Source organism: Fragaria vesca, linkage group LG5, assembly GCF_000184155.1.
Source record: "Fragaria vesca subsp. vesca linkage group LG5, FraVesHawaii_1.0, whole genome shotgun sequence".
NCBI lineage: Eukaryota > Viridiplantae > Streptophyta > Magnoliopsida > Rosales > Rosaceae > Fragaria > Fragaria vesca.
In genome coordinates, this window is record NC_020495.1 from 27,796,100 (window position 1) to 27,817,971 (window position 21,872).

Below are 21,872 nucleotides of genomic sequence, written 5' to 3' on the forward strand. Positions count from 1 at the left end.
CCTCTCTCTCTCTCTCTCTCTCTCTCTCTCTCTCTCTCTCTCTCTTAGGGTTTCTCTCAAATTCTTGACCTTTCTTTGAAATTGAGTTTAATTATGTGCAATTTGTTAAATGAAGGACGATGAGGCGTCTGCCAGAAGAGCTGAAGCGGCCAGGAAACGCGCGGAGGACATAGCTGCTGGGACGGTGCAGATGAATGGCCGAGAGCTCTTCGCACATGAGCCCTGGGTTTTTGATAATACTCTTTATTGAGGTTAGTTTTCGTGACGATTTGTTTGAATGGAAGTTTGAGTAGTCCGAAACTCGGAAGGATCAAATATTTGTTTTGTTTGATGTATGCTGTTTTTGTGGAATCAACTGTTTGTTCTTGTAGTTTTTCAATACATGTTTACTGCATAACAATATAAAGGCAACCGACCGAATCAGAATTTAGATAAACTGAGGAAACTGAAAATAGAATCAGGAAGAAACAATGCCAAAAACATGAGTATGTCTAACACTGAACCGACGGACATCTTTATAAACTGAAACATCTGTGGTCCTGTTCTTTTGCCACTTCCATGATGTCTACCAGTACATATGGTGGATCGAATCCTAGACAACTACATGCTGGAGGATTTTATGGACAAATGGTTGTTTGATGGATCTAGGCCTATTGTTCTTGTTTTTGCATAGATTCTGACCTATCTCTAGATTCTAGCTATGCCCTCTTCTGCTGTTATGCACAGGATAGCTTACATTGTTAGTAGTTTACTTGGTGAAAAAGCATAAAACACTATTTTCCCCTCTATGATTTTGTTTATTTTAATCATGCTGCAGTTCACTTCTAATCTATTAAATGTTCAAAGCCAAGAGACAATAGTGTGTTGGTTTTCTTATTTGATAGCGAAAAATGTGAAACCAACTGTCAGTATTTCTTAATGATCTTGAGCTCAAGGGAATCAATCTGAACAATAGATCGTCTTTTTTGTTTCTGTTTTAGAGCCATATTTACACATGAGAATCTACCAACACACTAGAGATATTTTTTTGTAGAAACTGTTCGGGTAAATAGGTTAATCTCAAAACCAAGAATTATTTAATGACATCTTACTTAAAACATTGAGAAAAAAACATGATTCGTTAGGAAAAAGGAAAACAATCAAATGCCTCTACTAAGTCGATTGCTAGAAGAAAAAAATCCAGAAAGCCTGTCTAGTGATAGTATGATGGTGGATAATAATGTGAAAGTTAGATGGGGAGGATTCATTAGTTGGCCACTTGGCTATAAAGCTCAGGATACATAATTCTCTTTCTAAAGTTGAAGTTGGTCAAATCGATTATCTAGTATCACTCAGGAGGAAATTTCGTCTTTAAGCTTGCTTCAAGCAAGCGAAGATGGGGGTCTAGAGGAAGGCCCATTTCAATATAGATTGAGTTATAACAACCATTTATAACTTCCCTGAAACCATTAAAAATAATTGATCAGATAAAAGCTTTTCATCAGCAGCTATCGTGCGATGAAGTAAAATATTGAACAAACCTTGGTATAGAAGGAACAAAAGCTTCTTGATCATTGGAATTGGTTGAATTCCTTTGTCGCTTGCTAGATACCTGCAGTGGATCAGAAGACAAAAGGATTGGTTCGTCAGTCACATAAAACATTAGGAATTAGTTCAATATAGTATTGAAGAGTCAATAGTCCAATACCCTAGATGATTCTTCAGGTTCATATCCTTGGGCAGATGATACACGGCGTTTGCAAGCACGTTTTTCTGGCATTCCTTGCTAAGACAGTATTTTCAGAAGATGGTTATCTACAAGATATATACACAAGAAGGCAAAAAGAGATATAACAAATAAATTATAAGAAAACTATTTGCAGTTTTTTCCTCCCTTGAGCATAACAGAATTGTTATTTTCAGTTTTGGGGTATTATTGGAGGACCACCACACAAACTGTCGTTGATTTTCATCCAATGGTTGTTATAGACTCTACTAAGACTAGGTACGCATAGGAGAGAACCCCCTTATTTTACTATTACAGATAGCAATATGTATAACTTTGAAGTTGCTTGATGACACTGTTGTGATGTATACAAGTTTCTTGATGATGAGATATAGGGTAAGAATAAAGTTTTAGATAACCTGAGAATCGCCATCAGTTGGAGTAGTATTAATACCCGTCAACTCTTCAAGTTGAACAGGTGGAAACCTACAAAAAGGTTCTAATAAGAGCATGTACATGAAATATTGACTGTATCTTCACTAGTTGATACCTCTGCCTACAAATGTTTTTATATTATGTGTGTTTTCTTTGTGAAACATCAGTACCTAGGAAGCATTGAAGGCGTTGGCACCATTGAATTAGCCACAACATTAGGTACTATCTGAACGTGAGTAGGAAGTTGGTGTTGACTGCCCCCTACTTCCTGAGGCCTGAAGGAAGAATAATATGAAGGAAAACTGAACATGAGAATATGTAGTGGTATATATTCCAATATTAAATGAAATTAAATCAAGAAACTGAGTAATTTTATACCGAGATGCAATAGCACTTGAATCTTGGTTAGATTGGTGTGCATGGAGCACAGAAGGCATCTCCTGAGCTTGAATCATTTGCTCATCATCCAGAGGTTGGGCCCTAGAATTTGAAAATTTTGATTGAACTATATACATGTGTGTAGCATTATAGAATAAAGTACTAACATTTGAGAGTGGCACCTATAAGGAATTTATGGTCACCCACTTTTGGAATTATCAAGGGCCTGAGTTAGATGCGTATATTTAAAATGTTTTAATTTTAACCCTTGATAATAAATCCAAGGATCGGTGACAATAACCCATGTCCAGCGGTGACCAAGTGAACACCCTGTCTATATTTGATATAGACGGAAAATGGAACAATCTTGATGTGTACTACCTTTCAACCATTGAAGATTCAAGAACTTGAGTAGATGGGATGAACTCTGCCTCCCTCCCTCTCTGATGCTGAAGAGGCCTAAATGAAAAAGAAATTGTGTAAACTTTTTGCAGCATATTAGTATATCTCGACATGTGTTGGGGTGAAACTATGTTTTGAGAAGAATACAGTTGTTGTGTTTGAATTACATCCCTGCCTTGATATGCTAATTACAGTTAAATGAAAATTTCCACTATAAAACTAATTACTTAGGATCAGAAAAAGTAAAGACTGAAAGCTACACCAGATACCCAGAAAGTTCTGCAGGTCCTTGAGCATTCCATGACAGGACTTGACCCAGTTGTGGTTGATTCAGTAACTGTGGAGGTCCTTGTGGCCTAATCAGAGATGTCTATGGTAGTTAACAATGTGTCCATAACCGTGATTCTGTGTTTACCTATTCACTGTTTAAATTTATGTACCTTGAGTGTGCAGCTCCATTTAGTAAACGATTGGTCCATCTTAAGTGAAATACTCCATCAACTGCTCTAATTTCATTTAGTTGGGACCTAAATTCAAAAAACATTGGACAAAAGAAAGTGACCACATTAACATTATTCAACTTTGAAATCTCTTTGAATCTCATATATTCCTGATGAACAATGTATTTACGCATACTGACACTCTTTTGTTGACACAGCTTTATACAAGATAGCAAGTACAAAACCATTGGGGTGAATCTGTGATGTCAAGTATAGTACCCTGATGGAGTCGGCAAGCTATAAGCAGCATTGAACTGTTGGGGATGCAGAGTTGCTTGCTGTTGGTGAAGCATTGCTGGTCCTTGATTTACAAATTCTCCGGTCATGTTCTGCTAATAGCAAACAAATTTCGTATTGTCAAACTGCTTGTTAATGCAACTGATGTCGATTTATAGTGTAGTATTTGTTGCATATTGAAAGGAATCCATCTTCATTTGCATTTCAGCGTGAGAGTTATATATACAATATTAATTGTGAATGAATAAGCCACATAATTCAAGTGAGTTGATGAAGCTTACATATTGCTCAAGTGGAGGGTTTGATGGATCACTATATGGAGTGAATACTGACATTGTGTTCTTCTCCCTGGAGCTTGATTGGTTCACTTCACTAAGAATGGTGACCGATATAAAATAGAATGAGTATTTTAAATTAGCAAATGGCCAGTTAGTTCTTGAAAACCTAATATCTACTCTGGTTTGAGCTTTTGTGATATTTGGTAAAGTGCAGTTTCATAAAAACACTTTAACTTAATGGAAAGATGTCACTTTTGAGAAAGAAAAGAACAGGAAAAAAAAAAGGAAGAAGAGGAAAACCAGTTTAAACTTCAGATCAAGTTTTTTTTTTGAAGAGGGAATCATTCAACTTTACTTCCAAAGAAGAAAAGGTTGATTAATGCAGCTCAGACGCAACCTAGAGCAGAATGAGAAGGAAAAAAAAGTGAATGCATGCAATCTGTAGCATCTGCTTAAGACCTATCAAAATCCTGAAGTAATAATCCCAGTGTTTGGCTCTGCTGCATTTCCATTTGGAATTTTAATCCCACTTACACCAACTGACCTAGCTCATAGAAAAAAAAAAAAAAACCTCAAAACTGAGGACTGAAAACCATTAAGGCCATACAAGGGTAACCAAGACTGAAATTTAAAAACCAACACAATATCTCTGAGTCTACTTCTAGTTTTCTACATCATAAAGCAGAAGATAATGGACCTGAAATCATTCAAAGGGACAGCAAAAGAAGCAACTGAAGAGCTAGAGATGAGATTCCAATTGTTAAAGACCATCAAACTTACAAAAATCAGCCCTTAGAAGACCAAGGGTAGCAATCTCTGTCACTTGAATTCACTACTAGAGTGATATAATACAGTGTTTGATCCCAGGAGACATACACAAAGTGCTCATATATGAATTCAAAATGATTTTTTTGGTTTTTTTTTTTTTTGGGAGATTCATGTGAATTACCTGGATTTAAACTTCACACGGACACAGTCTATAGATGCTGCACGTAAAAGAAATTTACGTCTGAGAACGCAAATGCAAGGAAATTTAAATCTGAGAACTAGCTAGCAGTTTGCGACCTGAAGAAAAGGCTGGGAGAAGGAAACGAATGAAATAAAGGGAAGGTAAATTAATATAAGTGTCTGTGTACCTACAGTTGGTCTAGGAAGGAAGGCAACAAATGCATGACATGCAGCAGCATATTTATTCCTAAAGCGAACAAGGTAAAATCTGATATGAAATAGAGAAATCATGTTTCGAGGTAAATTTCAAATGTGAATATGGAAAAGAACATGAAAAAAGACCCACAATGTTAATTCCACAATCTGGTTCAGATATTCGCTTAATTCTTTACTAAATATATAATACTTAATTGCTATTGGATTCATATTTAACCGTAGAGAATAATCAAACGACCAAACTAACCAACGGTAGAGTTTTGATATTGGATCATAATGTTTTTGACATATTATTATGTTTGGCCTCAGTAAAATGAAAAGATCGGATGCCTAACCAACATAAAGACATACATAAAAGGATATGATGATAGTTATAAAATGCAAAATTTTGTTAGTTTCTTTTTTGTGTTTACAAGATTTTACCGGCAGCTTTGCAATAAGAGAGCCAGTAAAGCTGCTAAATTGATTCTCCTAGTTACAGTAGTACTGCTACAAATTACAACAGCTGCTAATTAATTAAAATCAAGGCCGAGGGAACGAGCATCGATGAACAATGATCAACTGAACCTCATCAGCACTTGAATTACTATATAGTGTAGAATGATGATTAATGCCCATTAAGCTGAGGCACTTTGTTGTTTTGGTCATGGTAATTGTCTGCACCATCGTTGTAAGCTTGTACGTTGGAGCTGCTAACTGGAATATCCACCTGCTCGTGTGGTATAATTTCTGGCATGTTTGAGCTTACCATTGCCTGCTGCAGTTAATTAGTTCAGCTCATTAAGTTAACTAAAATTATTAATGTATGTTATTCAACATAAAATTCATGCAATACAACTCCTAACACCAACTACTCGTTTAACACAACTACTCGCCTAATTTTGTCGTTTGATAGCATAGCGTGCACGATATCATAAATTACCTGATATTGAGGCATCAGTGATGGTTGCATAAGATTGGAATGATGTCCGGAAGATGTGTAAGGCTGTGGCCAAGTCGGAAGCTCTCCATCACTGCCGTTTGTAACACTCACATGACACTCTCCCATGCTACTCGGATCTGCGCCACCATTTGAACTCGTTCCTTGTGAAAACGGATCATACAGTGACGACGACAAGTTCCTATCCGTACATACAAGCACATCAGGCTATTATAAAGTTGAGTAATTCAATTGATTAGGGTTCGATGGCAATGTACCTAAGTTGGTGATCCAAAGGAGCAGAAGCATCGTATATTTGGGAGTGGTTGTGGCCTCCGTTAGCCAACCAACCTGCCACCTCATTCTCAAACGAACCTGGCAACACTTGCTGCATGCATATTTCTCCAAAATCAAGATCTATATATGCTAATCTATAGCACATTCAGTTATCAAGGAAAAAAACACTTGTATCTTAATTAATAGGTTGTGTTACCAAGATTTCCGAGAAACAAAAAAAAGCCCTTCTTTCTTCAATAAAAGGAATTAGGTGATTTAGGGTTTACATATTGGGATTCAATCAGCATTTTTGTTACCTGTATTCCAGATGAATCAAAAGAGGATAGCTGGTTACTCAACAAATATTCCTTCACAATGAAAACAGATCGGATCATCCATCAGAAACCGAAAGACATTTCATACCCATAAAAGCTGCTTGATTGTAAGCAGATTTGCTGACCTAGTTACTTGAAAATTGAAAAAAAATGAATAATATCCAAAGGATTAAATCTGTTTTCCTGGTGCAACTAGACCAGCTAGAGTAGCCAAAGAATAAAATTCGCAAATTATTGAGGAACAGACATGTTAAGTCATGAGGGTCTCTACCTTTCTCTGCATAACACGCGACAAGGTGTTTTCAAGTCTTTGCTCAGATGATTCAAGCTCTGCCATAGATGTGATTTTTAGTGGGTCAGGCTCATATATCCTGTGTTTTGTTAAGATCAAGTGAAATGACTTAGTCACCACAAATCAAATTCTGATGAACAAATTCGTTTACTGCAGTTAACTTTTGACAACTTCGCAGTTTAAGCCTAATATGCCACAACATGTAACTAGTTCACTCGTGGGATGCTCTTTAGGACCTTATTTGCTCTTCCGCCATTTGAAGCTGTTGTTGTAGCCCACCGATTTCCTGTTGAATTTCCTAGAATGAAAAATTCCATACAAGTCAAAAGACAATTTTGATCTTCGAATACAACAAAAACAGTCTGCAGAAAGCTTACATAAGCAAACTCAAAGAGATAGCAAAGTTCTTACCTCAATTTCAGAGCTCACTGCAGTAGGACTACTTCAATTCGAACAGTTAAGAGTAATCGAGACATGCAAGAAGACACAACCAAAAACATTGATCAGTCTATATCTGTATAGAGAACAAAATCCACTAAACAGAACAAATTGCTTGAAATCCAAATTCATTTATCTCTTTTATTCAACTTCCCAGGAAAATTGTTGGTAATAGTGTATTGTTTCACTCGAGTCTCGCTAGCTATTCAAATAAAGTATGTCATGACCTGGATTTTGGGTGCAGCGATCCTATTTGTGTGCTGAGTTTTATTTTTTGATTTTCCTTTTTTGGCTAGAGAGAGTTTAGGGTTTAATAAATGGAATGGTCATAGTATATGTTGTACACAACGTAGTCGAATTTTTAGGGTGATAAACACGTCTAGTAAGATTATGAAGAGGAAGGAAGAAGATTACAAACTTGGCTAGTTGAAGAGCAATATCATTCTCACTACGAAGTTGTTGAAGGGTCCTGAGCAAGTACTGCAAGAAAAACAAACAACATCGTATATATACGTTTTTGATCATTTAGAATTTTCTCGGGAATAATTGAGATCGAAACACCAAGATAATAAAATAGAGTACATTGCTACATGCCATATATCTGACCTCTTTGTTTTGTAGATCACTGCAAAAGGACAATGAATCAATTACTAAATGTACGAAACTGAGACAAAATGAAGATCAACTCAGAGGGTATTATCTTAGAGAAAGGAACAGAAGCATACGGAAGTCTGTTGTGATCAGGGAAAATTATAGCACTGCAACAATTGAAAATGAATCAGCTGACCAAATGAACAAACTAATTCTAAATCATTCAACTGTTTTATTTTATTTTATTAAGACTAGTTAGGCAAATAGTTGGATTCTAAGAACACTTACTGCTCTCTTTCTTGGTCTGGGAGATTGATGTAACGAGTAAACACATCTTCAATCCTGATTTCAAAAACAGCATTATTATTAAATAACAAAATATAAACCAAACAGAAGAAGGGAAAACAAATAAAATCGTAAAACCCTAAATAAATATGATAATTCCTAAGTTCATTAATCATTGATTCATGTATGCTTTGAAATATTACTAACGATTCATTTATGAAATCCTATAGTAGGTTTTACATATATCAATGATTAATAACCGTCTGCACGGGTGAGCAAAACACGCCTACACAGGATATTCAAACAAAATGATCAGAGATCCTATTCCTAAGCTGGGCTGATACCAGAAAACTATGAGTAATAACGAAACCTTCTTGAATGGTTTGGAAGTAATCCACTTCTATCACGACAACAATCACATACATAATAATTGTAAAAATAAAAATAAAAATAAGAAAATATAAAGGGAACAAAACAAAACAAAACAAAGTTGAATTTGTGTTTCATATTTTCCAGAAAACATGAACCATGCTTAATATACGAAAGGAATTATACAAAGCATTCCTAAATGAATAGCATCAAGAGCAGATAAAGAAGGCAATAGCTACAAGAGCACGTAAAGAAAGAAAGCATTGTGGAAATCGATAAAGACCTTCGTTTGCCGGAGAAGTGGCTAAGACGACCAGAAGGAGAGAACATGATAAGTGCAATGTCAATGTCACAAAGGATGGAAAGCTCGTAGGCTTTTTTAATGAGTCCATTTCTGCGCTTTGAGAATGTAACTTGCCGATTGGTGTTGTTCTCTATTCTCTTAATCTCCAGCTTAACACGACCCATCTTGATCTGTCCCGAGTATATCTAAATCTATGAGGGTAAATTTTAAAAAAGGAAAAAATCTAAGAGAAGTATCCTGCTATTCATCATATATAAGCGATGCAAGGAGAGGAAGAAGAAACAGCTTAAAACAAGGGTGGTTGGGATACACGAGAGAAAGGGAAAGAGAAAGAGAAAGGGAGAGAGATGAAATATGGTTATAAATGGGTGGGAGGAGAGATAGGAGGACATAGAGAGATCCAAGGATTGGATGGTCAATACAATAATGGGATGATTGGTTAATTGTATTCAAAAGATTGTTACACGTTGAACCAACCTTAAGTTCATAAAATTATCAGCATGCCTTCTTGTATGTATCTAGCTATTTTTTTATGTGTTATATAATAAAATTCTGTTTATACCGGCCTTTTCATATGATGACATCGATCATGATAGTGCAAAACGTATTCAAATTTTAGGTGTTCTAAGGAAAAGATTTCACTGAGCACGTACCTTATAAGGAGGAGTGGAGGACTAAGTGAGGACTAATTCAAATGTACGGTTGGATGAGTGTTTTAAACTTTAATTGATATTTTCAAACTTCTATGTGCATGTCGTCCAATCGTTTATTTGAAAGTTGTCACTCGGTTCTCGTTAGAAGCTCTTCCAGTGTTCTAATTAGATTAAAAAAGTATGTGGTATAATATAGGTGCTTTTTGCTTTTCAAGACGATGATGAATATATCATACTTGTATATGGTTGTTTTGAGAATGATGTGAAAGATGGTGTGGTAGTTCGCCCTAATGTCAGTGGCAAGTTCGTAACGTGACAGTAGATATTAGCTAGTTATTTTTCATTATAGTCGCGATGATATATGGACATTAAACTTTAGTTAGAGATACTCACTCGATTCATGGATGTTAATGAATGAGACGGACTAGTAGTTAGAAATCATGTTAATAATGCGTGTCATGTTTTTGAGACTGCAACCGGTTATTAAAAATATATAAAAAAAGTATCAATCCGTTTTACAAAAAAAAAAAACAGAAATATCTTTTTCATAACTTTGTTAATTTCTTTAAAGTCCATTTTCTCAATATTCTATATTTTCTAAGTCTCTAAAACTCGCTAGGCGCTACTAGGTCGAGGACATGTTTGGAACGCCTAGGCGGCTATAGGCTTCTAGGCGCCTTCGAGGCGGATTTGTATTTTAACAAAAAACAAATGTGTTTAATTTATTTTTACAAAAAAAACATTATTTATATAATTAGAAATTGTTGCGGGAGAAATAAACTAAGAGAGAGAAATTGGGGAGAATACCGTTCTTATTTCATTCATAGAATAAATCTCTATATATAGAGGATACAATACATAAGGAAAGTACATATATTCCTATTACAACATTGATATCGAATCCTATTATGATTCTATTTTGACTAAGGCACACACAATAAATCATATTTCCTTAAACACTGTACTCCCCCTTGTGCCGTGTCAAAGTAATATGATACATTCAGATACATTCCATGTTGCCTCATTAAAAACCTTGCCAAGTAACAATAAAACCTCATGGGCAAAAATAACCTTGGTCGAAGGAACAAAAAGAGTACAACGCATCATTCACATTTGAAAGTAACATGTATGTGCCAAACTCCCCCTGATGTCTGCACCTCCCCTTGATTCTTACAATCATAGGAGCTTAAATAACTTAGAGCATACCAATGCTTTTGACATGTTTTTCAAATGCGACCTTAGGCAGTAATCTAGTAAAAAGATGTGCCATATTATCCTCATATCTAACTTGTTTCACTTTGATCATGAGGAAAACTCATTCTTTGCTGATCACGTACATGATATATACTTGGTGTTGTCACTTTTGGTAAAACATTGCTTCATATATCGAATGCAAGCATCATTAACCTCATAAAAGTATGTAGGTTCATATGTGGTAAACATTAAACCATTTGCTCTTAGAATATGTGTAATTATCGGCTTCAACCATATACACTCAATAACAATTTCGTGTAGAGCAATCATCTATACATCATTTAAAGATGTAGCGACAAAACTCTGTTTAATTCACCAAGATATTACGTTGTTTCCCAATACATAGCTCACATGGAAACAACTTTATGTGGGTTAAGAGATACCCAATATCAGAAAATCACACCAAAACATCACAAGTATTTGGTAGAATGAGTAGAAGGCTGCCCAAGAACTCAAAACAAGAGTTTGCGTCAAAAATCAGATTCACGCGTGGCATGACCTTCGTATACTAAATTAGTCATAACTTCCTGCTCAAAATAGATATGGATGAACCGTAAAAAGTTATGGAAACTACATATCCGTAGCTTTCCAACCATATATTACTCATAATCAGATTCGTCCTGAGCTGATCACAAAGCTCTGTCGAAGTTGACTGACCTGTAAAAACAGATTTTCTGATTTCGTCTTTAATGCGTTTTTCATCACGCATGGCTTGTAGCGATGGCTATGTGATGCAATCCATCATGCCATATACTCTTCTCTTTTTATAGGGATAGAATAAGCCCAAAAGTATCATTAGTATCCAAAGATTAATCTTATGCCAATCCATAGGCAATGCGTGGGCGCATAGCTGAATCTAGCTAACAAGTTCATAATATGGATGAGATGTCGTGTCTTGTATATCTTTTCTCGGTACAATAATGCGCTTAATGTACTTATATTAGGCATTCAACCTCTAAAACATGTTCGCCATCATCCCTTGGACGAAACGTATCCCTTTAAGGGTCAAGACTACGAACGATTATGGAAATAGTTATAGGCCTCACTTTATCATTATTAGAGTGCCTTAATATCTCATAATATAAGCCGATTGATGGACAATACCATCATTATGGTGCTCGAGTTCCAGTTCGAGACAAAACCATATATTCCCAAGATCTTTTATCTCAATTCGGATTTCAAATCCATAGCGGTATCTTTTAGTTCATCAAGAGTCTATTAAAACTTATGTCATCAACATAAACCGCAATAACTGTAAATCCGGAACTTGTCCTTATAATAAACACGCATTGGGCATAATTCATCATATCCCTTCCCAATCAAGTAATCACTTAGTGAACGTTACAACTTTATTGTAAACGTGCTCCGTGGTCTAGAGCCACTTGTATTAGGTAGATGAAGTCAACCTTGGACATTCATGTATATCTCTTAACTTAGATCCCCATAGAGATATTGTGACCATTTTCATAAGTTGCATGTCAAGTTTTTCGGAAACTACCAAACTGACAAGGTAGTGGAGTACAATGACATCCATTACGAGAGAATATGTCTCCTCGTAGTCGATCCCAGGGCAATATGACAAGCCTTGCGCCATGAGGCATGTCTACTAATCATGCTTTATAACAAAGACTTATTTAATTGATAGGCTTTACACTTGGTGGTGTCGGCATCACCAAGCCAAATACCTTTCTTTCAATTTAGCCTGGATCGCTTTTTTCCTTTTAGGCCAATATTAACTACGTTTGCATTTTTGCAACGAAGTAAGGTTCGATATCTCAATATCCCACGTCTGCATGTACACTAGTATACTATATATAGTTGTAAAGATCTCTATATTTCAAGAATTGGTTTTAACATTGAGGCGTCCCCCAATGATAACCATAATTCTTAAATATTCACATGAAACGGATTTGAGTATCAATGATCAATAGATCAAGTTGTGCCAAACTCGCTCACTCCTTTAGGCGAGTATTGATCGAACCTATAGGGCCTCCCTCTTTTCCTTGGGGAGCCACGGCCTGTGACACCATTATGCCACGTTATGACGTCACTATGCTACCAACCTTGGCGGCGGCGTCGACACCAATTTCATTAGGTGGCGCCATGTCCTCTTGATAGGACATCAATCCTTACAGGCATGTTTGCAGCATTTATATTATGATCTCGTCACTTTAATATTACAAAACGCATCAGACATTGAATATGCTACGTTATGAAGATCAATTATTCTACGCACTTCAATATTGTGCGATTTTGGGGATCATGATGAGACAAAGTGGGGATAAATCACGATAATTTTCTGTCGTTATCTTTGAACATTCTTGTTCTTATCTCCCCCTAACGACGGGAAGATTGTCTCATCAAAGTGACATTCCGCAAATATGGCGGTAAAGAGATCGCCTGTCAAGGTTTTAACAAAGCGGACTATAGTTGGAGACTTATATCCAACATAAATACTTATTCATGTCTAAGAACTCATCATAGTGTGCCATGGCTGCACAATTTTGGCACATAAATGCGTAAGTCACTAGCTTTAACGCATAAATAGGTTAAGTGATGATGGTTCGTAGATGAATTAGTATAGCTGCATGCAATCGCATAACCCAAGCGGAAAAATTGGCGCGCATTACCAAAATTTAAGCTACCATCGTAGTCATTTAATATTGAATATCCGCGAGACCATTTGGGTTGTGCACGGGAATATTATACGCAATATTAATCCCAATAATGTGCAATAATCGTCGAAATCTTCGATATAAACTCTCTAGCATTATCAAGTCTACTTGACTGAATGTGATGATATGGGTAGTGAGCCCAATATATAATTTTGTGCTAAAAGTTATAAGCAGCATATATAACTAGTAGACGATAGTGCGACACGTGACCAGCATGTATGCACGTCAACCAACACCATAAAATATCAAATATGTCCGCAAGTTGGTTGAATATGTCTACAGAATCCCCTTGGATTCAATGTAATTTAGAACATTATGAGAATATATGTGTTCTTTGCATAGGATGATCTCAATCCTAATTTTCCAAATAAATAGGCTTTATAAATTGAGTGATTAATTGGCTTTCAGAAGTAACCATACCAATGAAGATTTTGGTTTAGCCATAAAGTCGTAATTGACTTGAGAAACATAATAGGGAACGATTGCACCAATATATGCATCAAAAATGTCCCAAAGCCGTCTAGGGGGAGCGGCGGCATTTTTATACAAGTAGCAATATGCCTCTTGAACCATATTCTTTTGGTTCTTGCTTCTTTTCACTCAAAATAATGGATGTCCATGTGATATTTTTATTTTCAATATACGGATCATCATACCATGACCATGACGTCTTAATCTGTCATGTCAAAGCCTATATGTGTCATAATCTCAATATCATCTCATATGACGTTGTTAGATTCAACAATTATAATAGTGGTTACAACTTAACCCATTAATGACACATAATTTTCTCTAATACTCGTGTACATCCGTAGTCATTAGAGGTAATGCAAAGGAACTCATGTCCATTCTCTCTTATGCGTTTCCATATGATAATCGTTGGCAATATATCTTTAGTGCTGATAAGGGTTCGATTAGCTCTTAGAGCATAAAGAGCTTCAATGATAATAATCATAGTGCCATAAAAACAAAAGAATTTGAGCCATCTATCGCTCTTTTTTATCAATTGTGATGATGCAATCATCTGAGTCACAAATGGATTATAAGACATTATTCCACAAATAATTACCTACTTTTAGGTATTGTGTGGGTAGTCATACTATCGACTTTAAATATTCGATCTCTCCAAATAACATACTGACAAATTATAAGAGATCAGTCAACATATGTTCAAGACATATCGTATGTAGTGCAAATATACACAAATAAACAGCATTTTTTTTTTGCTGTTACTATTCACGGTGAACAGTACATTTTTCTCAGTTGACTTTTTTTTTTGACTTTTCGTCAGAGTTGACTTTTCATCATAGTTGACTATTTCACTTTTTTCGATTCTTTGTCGAAAATATTTTGTCACCCTTTTGACTCATATTGCCATACCATGTGTATTTATGGTAGAATTATTTCTTTCTTTCGAACCATATATCAGAATAAGGCATGATCACAGCTTTGAATATATATGCCATTGTAATAATAAATTCAAATAAAGCTTAAATCTCATAGAAATATATTCAAGACTTTATTAATATGCCAACGTACATCGAGGTTTTGTAATCAAAATCTAATCCAAATAATAAGAATCATGACCAAACGTCATTTATGAATTGAGGCATAGAAGCCTGTACAAGTATTCTTGGAAAATAAATGCTCCAATCAAAATCTGCAACATCAATGTGTTCTTTGCAAGATTTGAAGAATGTAAAAATAAGATTGGCGTCATTGCCATCAACTTCTTTGTCTTCTTCTTCAGCTGCGTGATGAGCCTTTTGCTCTCTTATATATTTATATACTTTATATGGTGCAGCTAATTTAGCACTTGCCTTGCAATACTCAAAATTGATGCTCATTAGATCTATGTCTATAGCATACCTCATCTCCAATAATAAGCCATGTCATGGCTGTGAGGTTTTCTTGATGTCAGTCACCCATAGGTGATATATCCAATATCATTGGATTCGAGATTAGTAAATTCTGGGCATTTTTTCTTTTATTTCTTTTGCCCCTTTTTTTTCGACATCTTAAGAAACAAGAAGAAGAATTAGTGTCGCACTCCCAAAGACTTCCTCGACATCTAATATTTCCAAGAAATTTGGATTAGACCAAAACCATGATGTTTAAAAGGTCGTTCTGAGGCTCATGAACTTTTTCATAGCCATAATTCTCTTTTCGATGCTCATAGCATATGAATCCCCACGATTCAATTATTTCCCAAAAGTCCCACGCCATAAGAGGGGTCGGGATGTAGAAGAAGGGAAGTTGGAAAATCCCCGATAAAAACACAATTCTCAGAAAGCAGGAACTTTGATTTAAAGCTTACTTGGTAAAATTTAAGCTTGAAATTCTTATACACGCATGTGCCGATGTAGACGTGTATGTCTCTTGAGAATTTTCGCGTGCTTATCATAATTAATTCGAGATTTCAGATGTTGCTTCGATCTCCAACAATCACCTTTTGCAAGACAAAGAAACTCTGCCTTCTTAACATAAGATAAAATATATGATTAGCACCTCGTTGATATAAGCAGGACTATTATATGTGTGCAATGAAAATTTCACATAAGAAGGCCACGATATCATCATATATATATTCCCTGCCACGGACTCACGAATAATTGATATATATATATGTGATATTTATATGTAAATATCGATCTAGAAAACTTAGCTTTTTGTGTTCAGAGGCACATCAACCCAATTTCGATCGTCTTTTGCCGAAGAAGATCTAGGTCTGGAATTGATCATCTTTGTATGCCACGACGTCTATAATTCTTTTCATTCCTCCACATGTATATATTGTCTTGGTAGAAAGGCCACACGTCATGGCCTCCTGACAATTGTGACTTGGTCGTGAGTCCCAAAGCTTCATAAAACAAAAGCACCTCCACATAATAAACCTCTTTCTTCAATTCGGCCATTGATGGTAATAGAAGGGGTTAGCGCACAGAGAAACCAATTTATCGGCGGCCACTGTTTTGGTTTCTAGGTGACGGACGGCAGAATTTTTTTTTTTCAGTTTCTAGGGTTACTCAGGGTTAGAGCAAAGTGTCTGATAACGTGTTGCGGGAGAAATAAACTAAGAGAGAGAATTGGGAGAATATCGTTCTTATTTCATTCATAGAATAAATACTCTATATATAGAGGATACAATACATAAGGAAAGTACATATATTCCTATTACAACATTGATATCGAATCCTATTATAATTCTATTTTGACTAAGGCACACACAATAAATCATATTTCCTTAAACAGAAATATATATATATATATATATATATATATATATATATATGATGACTTCTAGAGTAATAGAAGTGTCCTTCAAACAAAGAAGAATAATAAATTTGCATCTAGAATATTCAAATTTCAGAATAGTCTTAACGAATCAAAATAGTGTGAGAAGGTTAAGCATATCAAAATACTATAATAAAACATTTGTTTTAGCTTAAAAAATTATAGTTAAAGCGTCAAGACCTCTCAAGTGCTAGCACTACAAAGGGCAAACTTGGAGCGCTAGACAGACTAAGCGGTCATGTTTTAAAACACCAATATTTTCTCTCATGTAGTGTGCAATCCCAATTCATAATTAAGCATCGTTAGTTAAATTAATCCCTAATTATAGGGGTACGATGAACTTCTTCCAAGTTCAATGTGTGAGTAATCAGTAATGCATGTTTTGGCCTCGTACAACTATCTACCTTCCCGATACAAATAATGCCATGGTATCGGTGAGACGCGTCTACATGAAATTCATTCGCATACGCACTTGGATTGTCTAGTGTACCTTTAATTTTCTTTAGAATTTGGAGGTACGGAAAATACTTGCATCCGATTAATTTGGATGCGAGCATTCAAACTCTATGTTGGGCAATGTAGTTTCATGATCTAACCGCTTAACATAAATCAGCCTCTGATCATTTGCTCTTTCAATAAGATCAAGCCAATGAACATTTTGAGTGAAAGTTAGTAATTCCATTTCCATGGCCAACTGTACATATATTTGATGCTATTGAACGAGTAAACGGTTTATGTTTTCTTTAATTTTTTGCTAGATGATCATAAGGGTCGACTTAATGTATGAACTGTTTGATCATGAATTCACATTGTCCAACAAATGTAAACATGATACAGTTTGGACATCTTTGGATGGAAAGCTTTATCCTTCAAGTTTTGGGGAAGGAAGAAAATGATGTTGAGCCTCATCATGGGGTTTCGGTAGTAAGCAAAAGTTGAGAAAATAGCGTTAGGACTTTACACATACCAGGAATTTTTTAATCTTGTGTTGATAGTGTAGGTTAGATTTATGGATGTTCGTGAACTGTTTGAACAGAGAAATTCTTAGCTGCAACAGCCGCATCACCTGGCACATGCGCACCCAATCACCCTTTGACACGTTGTTTTTTTTTTTTTTTCTACACTTGCCTTCTTCTTCTTCCTCCTCCTTTCTCCGGTCGGAAACTGATCCCCTTTGATCTTCTTTCCCTCTGCCCAGCCGCCGCCTCAAATCTGCAACCCCCACCGTAAAGGAAGAAGAAGCTTGACCGAAGGAAGAAAAAATAAGCTTCACCGGAGGAAGGAAGAAAAAGCTTCGCCGGGGAAGAGGAAGGAAGAGGACGCCTCCACCAATCTGTGTAAAGGAAGAAGCGCTGGAGCAGAGGAAGAAGAAGAACGCAGGTGTGGGGGGGGGAAAAACACGTGTTGCTGTGTGACTGATGGGTCGCACAGGACACGTGGTGCGTTAGCCGCACCTAAGACTCTCTCGTTTGAACATGTTGAATTACTCAGATAATAATTCAATATGAAAGCACTAAAGCGCGGCTCGTTATGTTGAATGTTTCTCTCTAGAAAAAAAAATATAGGCTTATACTGATTTTCCCGACTATGAGTAACATTGTGTCGTGGAATTTTGGAAAGTCTTTTTAGAAAGAGTGAAGGATCTTGTCCTATGATTCTTTTGTAAAGGTAACACAAGCGTGAGAGCCTCTACTTATTCCACATGTTATTCGATATAGGCTTATATTTCTTTACGAGTTAGGTTTTATTATCCATATATATATATACATGAATCTAATCATTTTCACTCACATAATATTTCTGAATAGAGTAGGATCACTTCTGTGATTATCAAAAGCTAGGTTTCGAAGCTATTCAATATATTTGTGCAAGTGTGTTATTTCTAGAACGTAAACCCATGCAGGTGGCACAATTTTTGCTTGGATTCTCATCGATCATTTAAAGGTAGGAATCTCTCGCTTTCATCATGAGCTTTGCTGTGTTTCATACAATCACAGATACAGATTCACATAATTCTCTATGATTGATATGTTTACCCGTAATGTCTTCCTGATGATTATTATACATCGATCAATTACCAAACCAAACTCTTCTTGTATATAATTAACGTAGGCCATCTATAATTTCTTTTCTTGTAAGACTACGTAACCTACTATTATAATAAGGATATGCGTATCCTAAGGATATGCATCTGCTGAAATATATATATAAACACTGTCATGAACTTTTTTTCTTTTTCTTTTTTTGAGAACATCCATGTAACATTACTCAACACATAAGTATATAAAAACTATATGATTATCAAGGCAATTTAATTAAGTCTGTAGTGAAGACTAGCTGACACTTGCAAATCAAACGGTTCATTAAGCCAGCATAAAAGAAATTACAAAATGCCTAATATCACCACATACTATTCATTCCAAATGATACAAAACAACATTTTCATTCTTAATTTTTTTTTTTGATAATTACTAGACACGGGGAGCTAGCTAGCTAGATACTACATGACAGAGCAGGCATTTGGGTTGTCCTCACTGAACATTTGAGTATAGTGGTCATCCACAGCACTCTCGGTGATAGTGGCCGTGCTCGGGAGGCTCCTAACCATATTTGGAGGTGCTTTCTTGTCGTAGGCTCCGGCAACATAAGGATGAGCCACCAGAGTGAATGGAACATAAGGCCACAGCTCGCACTTCTTCTTGGTCGATTGAGCTGCCTTCAACACTTTCTTTGCGTCGACGTAACCAGTCACCGTTGCCTTCTGCTGCTTCAAGTCGATATCCACAGATTTAGCCCCTTTGATCATCCACCAAATTAATTGAAAAACGATCAGTATAAGGTCACAGAGATCATTATCATAGAACGACCATACATGCATATTCCAAATCTGGTTCAAGAAATGGAAATGGGTCATATATAGTACCTTTTACACCGGAGAGGACCTTCTTCACCTTGCGACCACAACCATCGCAGTCCATCCTAATCTTTACGGCTACGGTCTGTATTTGCTTCTTCTTCTTCTTGCTTTTGACACTGTTTAGCAGGTCTGACAAGTACTCCAAGGTTCCTTGAACTCCCATCTTTTCTAGTTAGTTTCCTTGAAAAATCAAAGTGCGGGCAGAAAAGTAGCTCGCTATATGAGCAGCAATTAAGCTTCCTTTGTTACAAGCGGAGAGCTAGAGAAGAAGAGGTCTGATCGATTCTTGTTAAAAACGAGAGAGACAAGCGCTAGATTCTGGGGATAGCTACAGCTCGAGTCTCTGATATCTTTGAAAAGCTCTAGACTGATAATTCATGTACGTATTGAACAAATCAAAGTGCAGAAAGAGTTGAAGATACATGCATTAACCAAAGAATAGGGTTGAGGGTGGAAGATATGTACGTATGGAAGCAAGAGAGAAAGAGGTGTTCTGAGTCTGTTGAAAATAGATAGATTGTGGGAGGTAGCTAGAACACAAATCTTGGTCTTGAACTACTCTGGCTTGCTGACTTCTGTACGTGATTTATAGGGAGATCCAACACCTGGCTCGTAAAAATAAAATAATAAATTAGATAAAATAATCAATTATTGAAAGGTACCCTATCCTTCATGGTGCCCTAGAAACTGGGGGAAGCTTTCCCACTCCCCATATATACTTGATCTAGCTGATCGTTAGTCTTTGAGATTCGACCTCTTAATGGAAAGGCAGTGAACCCCGGCCCTAAAGAAAAGGTATCAAAGTTCCTTTAGTATATACCCTTCTAAAGATGGTTCCAAGTAATCCTAGTTTTCACGCCATGATACTAATGCGGTAATACTATTAGTACTAGACTCGCCAAATTTGATTCACTAACTAAATAAGATGTTATCGATCTGGTGGAAGCTAGGGTAAGATATTACATATTTCTATGAAGGTCCATTGACATCTTTCAATTCTCTTACAAAAATTCTCTCCGAAAAATGGTTATATAAAAGATCATATACATTTAACAGTATGACGGTCGTAATCACTGTTTCAAGTTTATCCGATATGTGTTCACTATATATAATAAATGAGATATAGCGATTGAGGGTAGGCTAGCTAAGATCGAATGAGCTAGGACCTTAACTATTTGTTAATAAAGATTAACATACACTACCCAGAACCCAAATGTGTTAGGTGTTGAAAAAGAGAGGGAGAGAGATCAAGGCATTGGGTACACGAAAGGGGCAAGACATTAAGTAAACAAGGTACAGTTGAGCTTTGACAGTAACGCTTTGATCAAAAGAATACGTTGACAGGCTTACGTTTCATAATCCTCTGCATGAGACCCGGGGGATGGTGGACATCAATGGCTGGTGATAATCCACGTTACAGAAGAACCTGGGATCTGGCATGGTTGTGGATTCGGTTTGTTCAGAAGCAATTGTCCATTTGTGAGATCTGGGCGAGTGATTAATGGGGTATGTTTGGACGGTGCGACTGTACAAAAAGAGTGGATAAACTAGAATATGCACTTAAACAATGGAAGCTGGAGTGCTTGACTATGACTGCGAGAGTGTGATCAGTTGAAAAAGTTGGGCAACAAATTAAACTTTCATCTTCGATTATATATGGGAGGAATTGAGTAAAAAACTAAGGTTTTCTTAATTTCAGGAAAACCTCATCACTCCTATGCCCAGGGAGATCTCTAGGGATTGGATAATACATGTTCTTCTTGTACTAAACAAAGATGGTCGGTTGCTCTTTGAAAGTCCAGATAAAGTGGAAACTCCAGGCTAGGGGAATGAATTCAGTCAAATACATGGTCGACTTCGATCTTCCATAATTGTTTTATGAAACAAGTAGAAGTGTATAAATATATATCGGTGAGAGTATAAATATATATACAGCCCCCTTCCATTGAGGGATCCCTATTTTTGGCTATTTTCTAGGGATAGGGCATTACACCACTTCCTAATTGAATTTTTACATCTCCACTGTTCATATCTTAGGTCTATATGAGTAGATCACCTCTACAAAATTTCATATGATTTGGTGATCGTTAAGGCTTTCAAAAGTTTGATTTAGTTTTAATGATCTTGAACGGTCCAGCTTATGTCAAACTAAAACCGTTAAAGGTCATAAA

At 36.2% G+C, this 21,872-nt stretch overlaps 3 protein-coding genes across 3 annotated transcripts in view; 1 reads left to right on the plus strand and 2 right to left on the minus strand.

Moving 5' to 3' along the window:
- LOC101314570 overlaps positions 1-3,938 on the plus strand; it is a 4,161-nt gene extending 223 nt beyond the window's left edge. Inside the window, exons 2-3 of the mRNA XM_004300607.1 lie at positions 116-251; positions 3,579-3,938. Coding sequence (XP_004300655.1) covers positions 116-250 — 135 coding nt within the window. The 3' untranslated portion in view covers position 251; positions 3,579-3,938. The remainder of the gene's footprint in view (positions 1-115; positions 252-3,578) is intronic.
- A 1,616-nt stretch (positions 3,939-5,554) lies between these two features.
- LOC101314856 (MADS-box transcription factor 56-like) lies at positions 5,555-9,072 on the minus strand. The gene is given in 11 exon segments (XM_004300608.1): positions 5,555-5,853; positions 6,022-6,220; positions 6,297-6,406; positions 6,612-6,662; positions 6,901-7,000; positions 7,158-7,219; positions 7,333-7,360; positions 7,778-7,894; positions 8,085-8,117; positions 8,239-8,292; positions 8,888-9,072. Coding segments are annotated over 11 exon segments (1,086 nt in total). The 3' UTR covers positions 5,555-5,706.
- A 10,082-nt stretch (positions 9,073-19,154) lies between these two features.
- LOC101315150 (heavy metal-associated isoprenylated plant protein 26-like) lies at positions 19,155-20,629 on the minus strand. Its single transcript, XM_004300609.1, has 2 exons — positions 19,708-20,629; positions 19,155-19,580 (listed from the first exon to the last, which is right to left on the minus strand). The coding sequence occupies exons 1-2, from the start codon at positions 19,862-19,864 to the stop codon at positions 19,285-19,287; spliced, it is 453 nt and encodes a 150-aa protein (XP_004300657.1). The 5' UTR covers positions 19,865-20,629; the 3' UTR covers positions 19,155-19,284.
- Positions 20,630-21,872: the final 1,243 nt, after the last annotated feature.

Bases quoted from the DNA above. Each gene is read 5' to 3' on its own strand.
- LOC101315150 (XM_004300609.1), bottom strand. From the start codon at position 19,864: ATGGGAGTTCAAGGAACCTTGGAGTACTTGTCAGACCTGCTAAACAGT. The intron at 19,581-19,707 runs GTACTATATATG...GGATGATCAAAG, and splicing joins GGTCCTCTCCGGTGTAAAAG to GGGCTAAATCTGTGGATATC.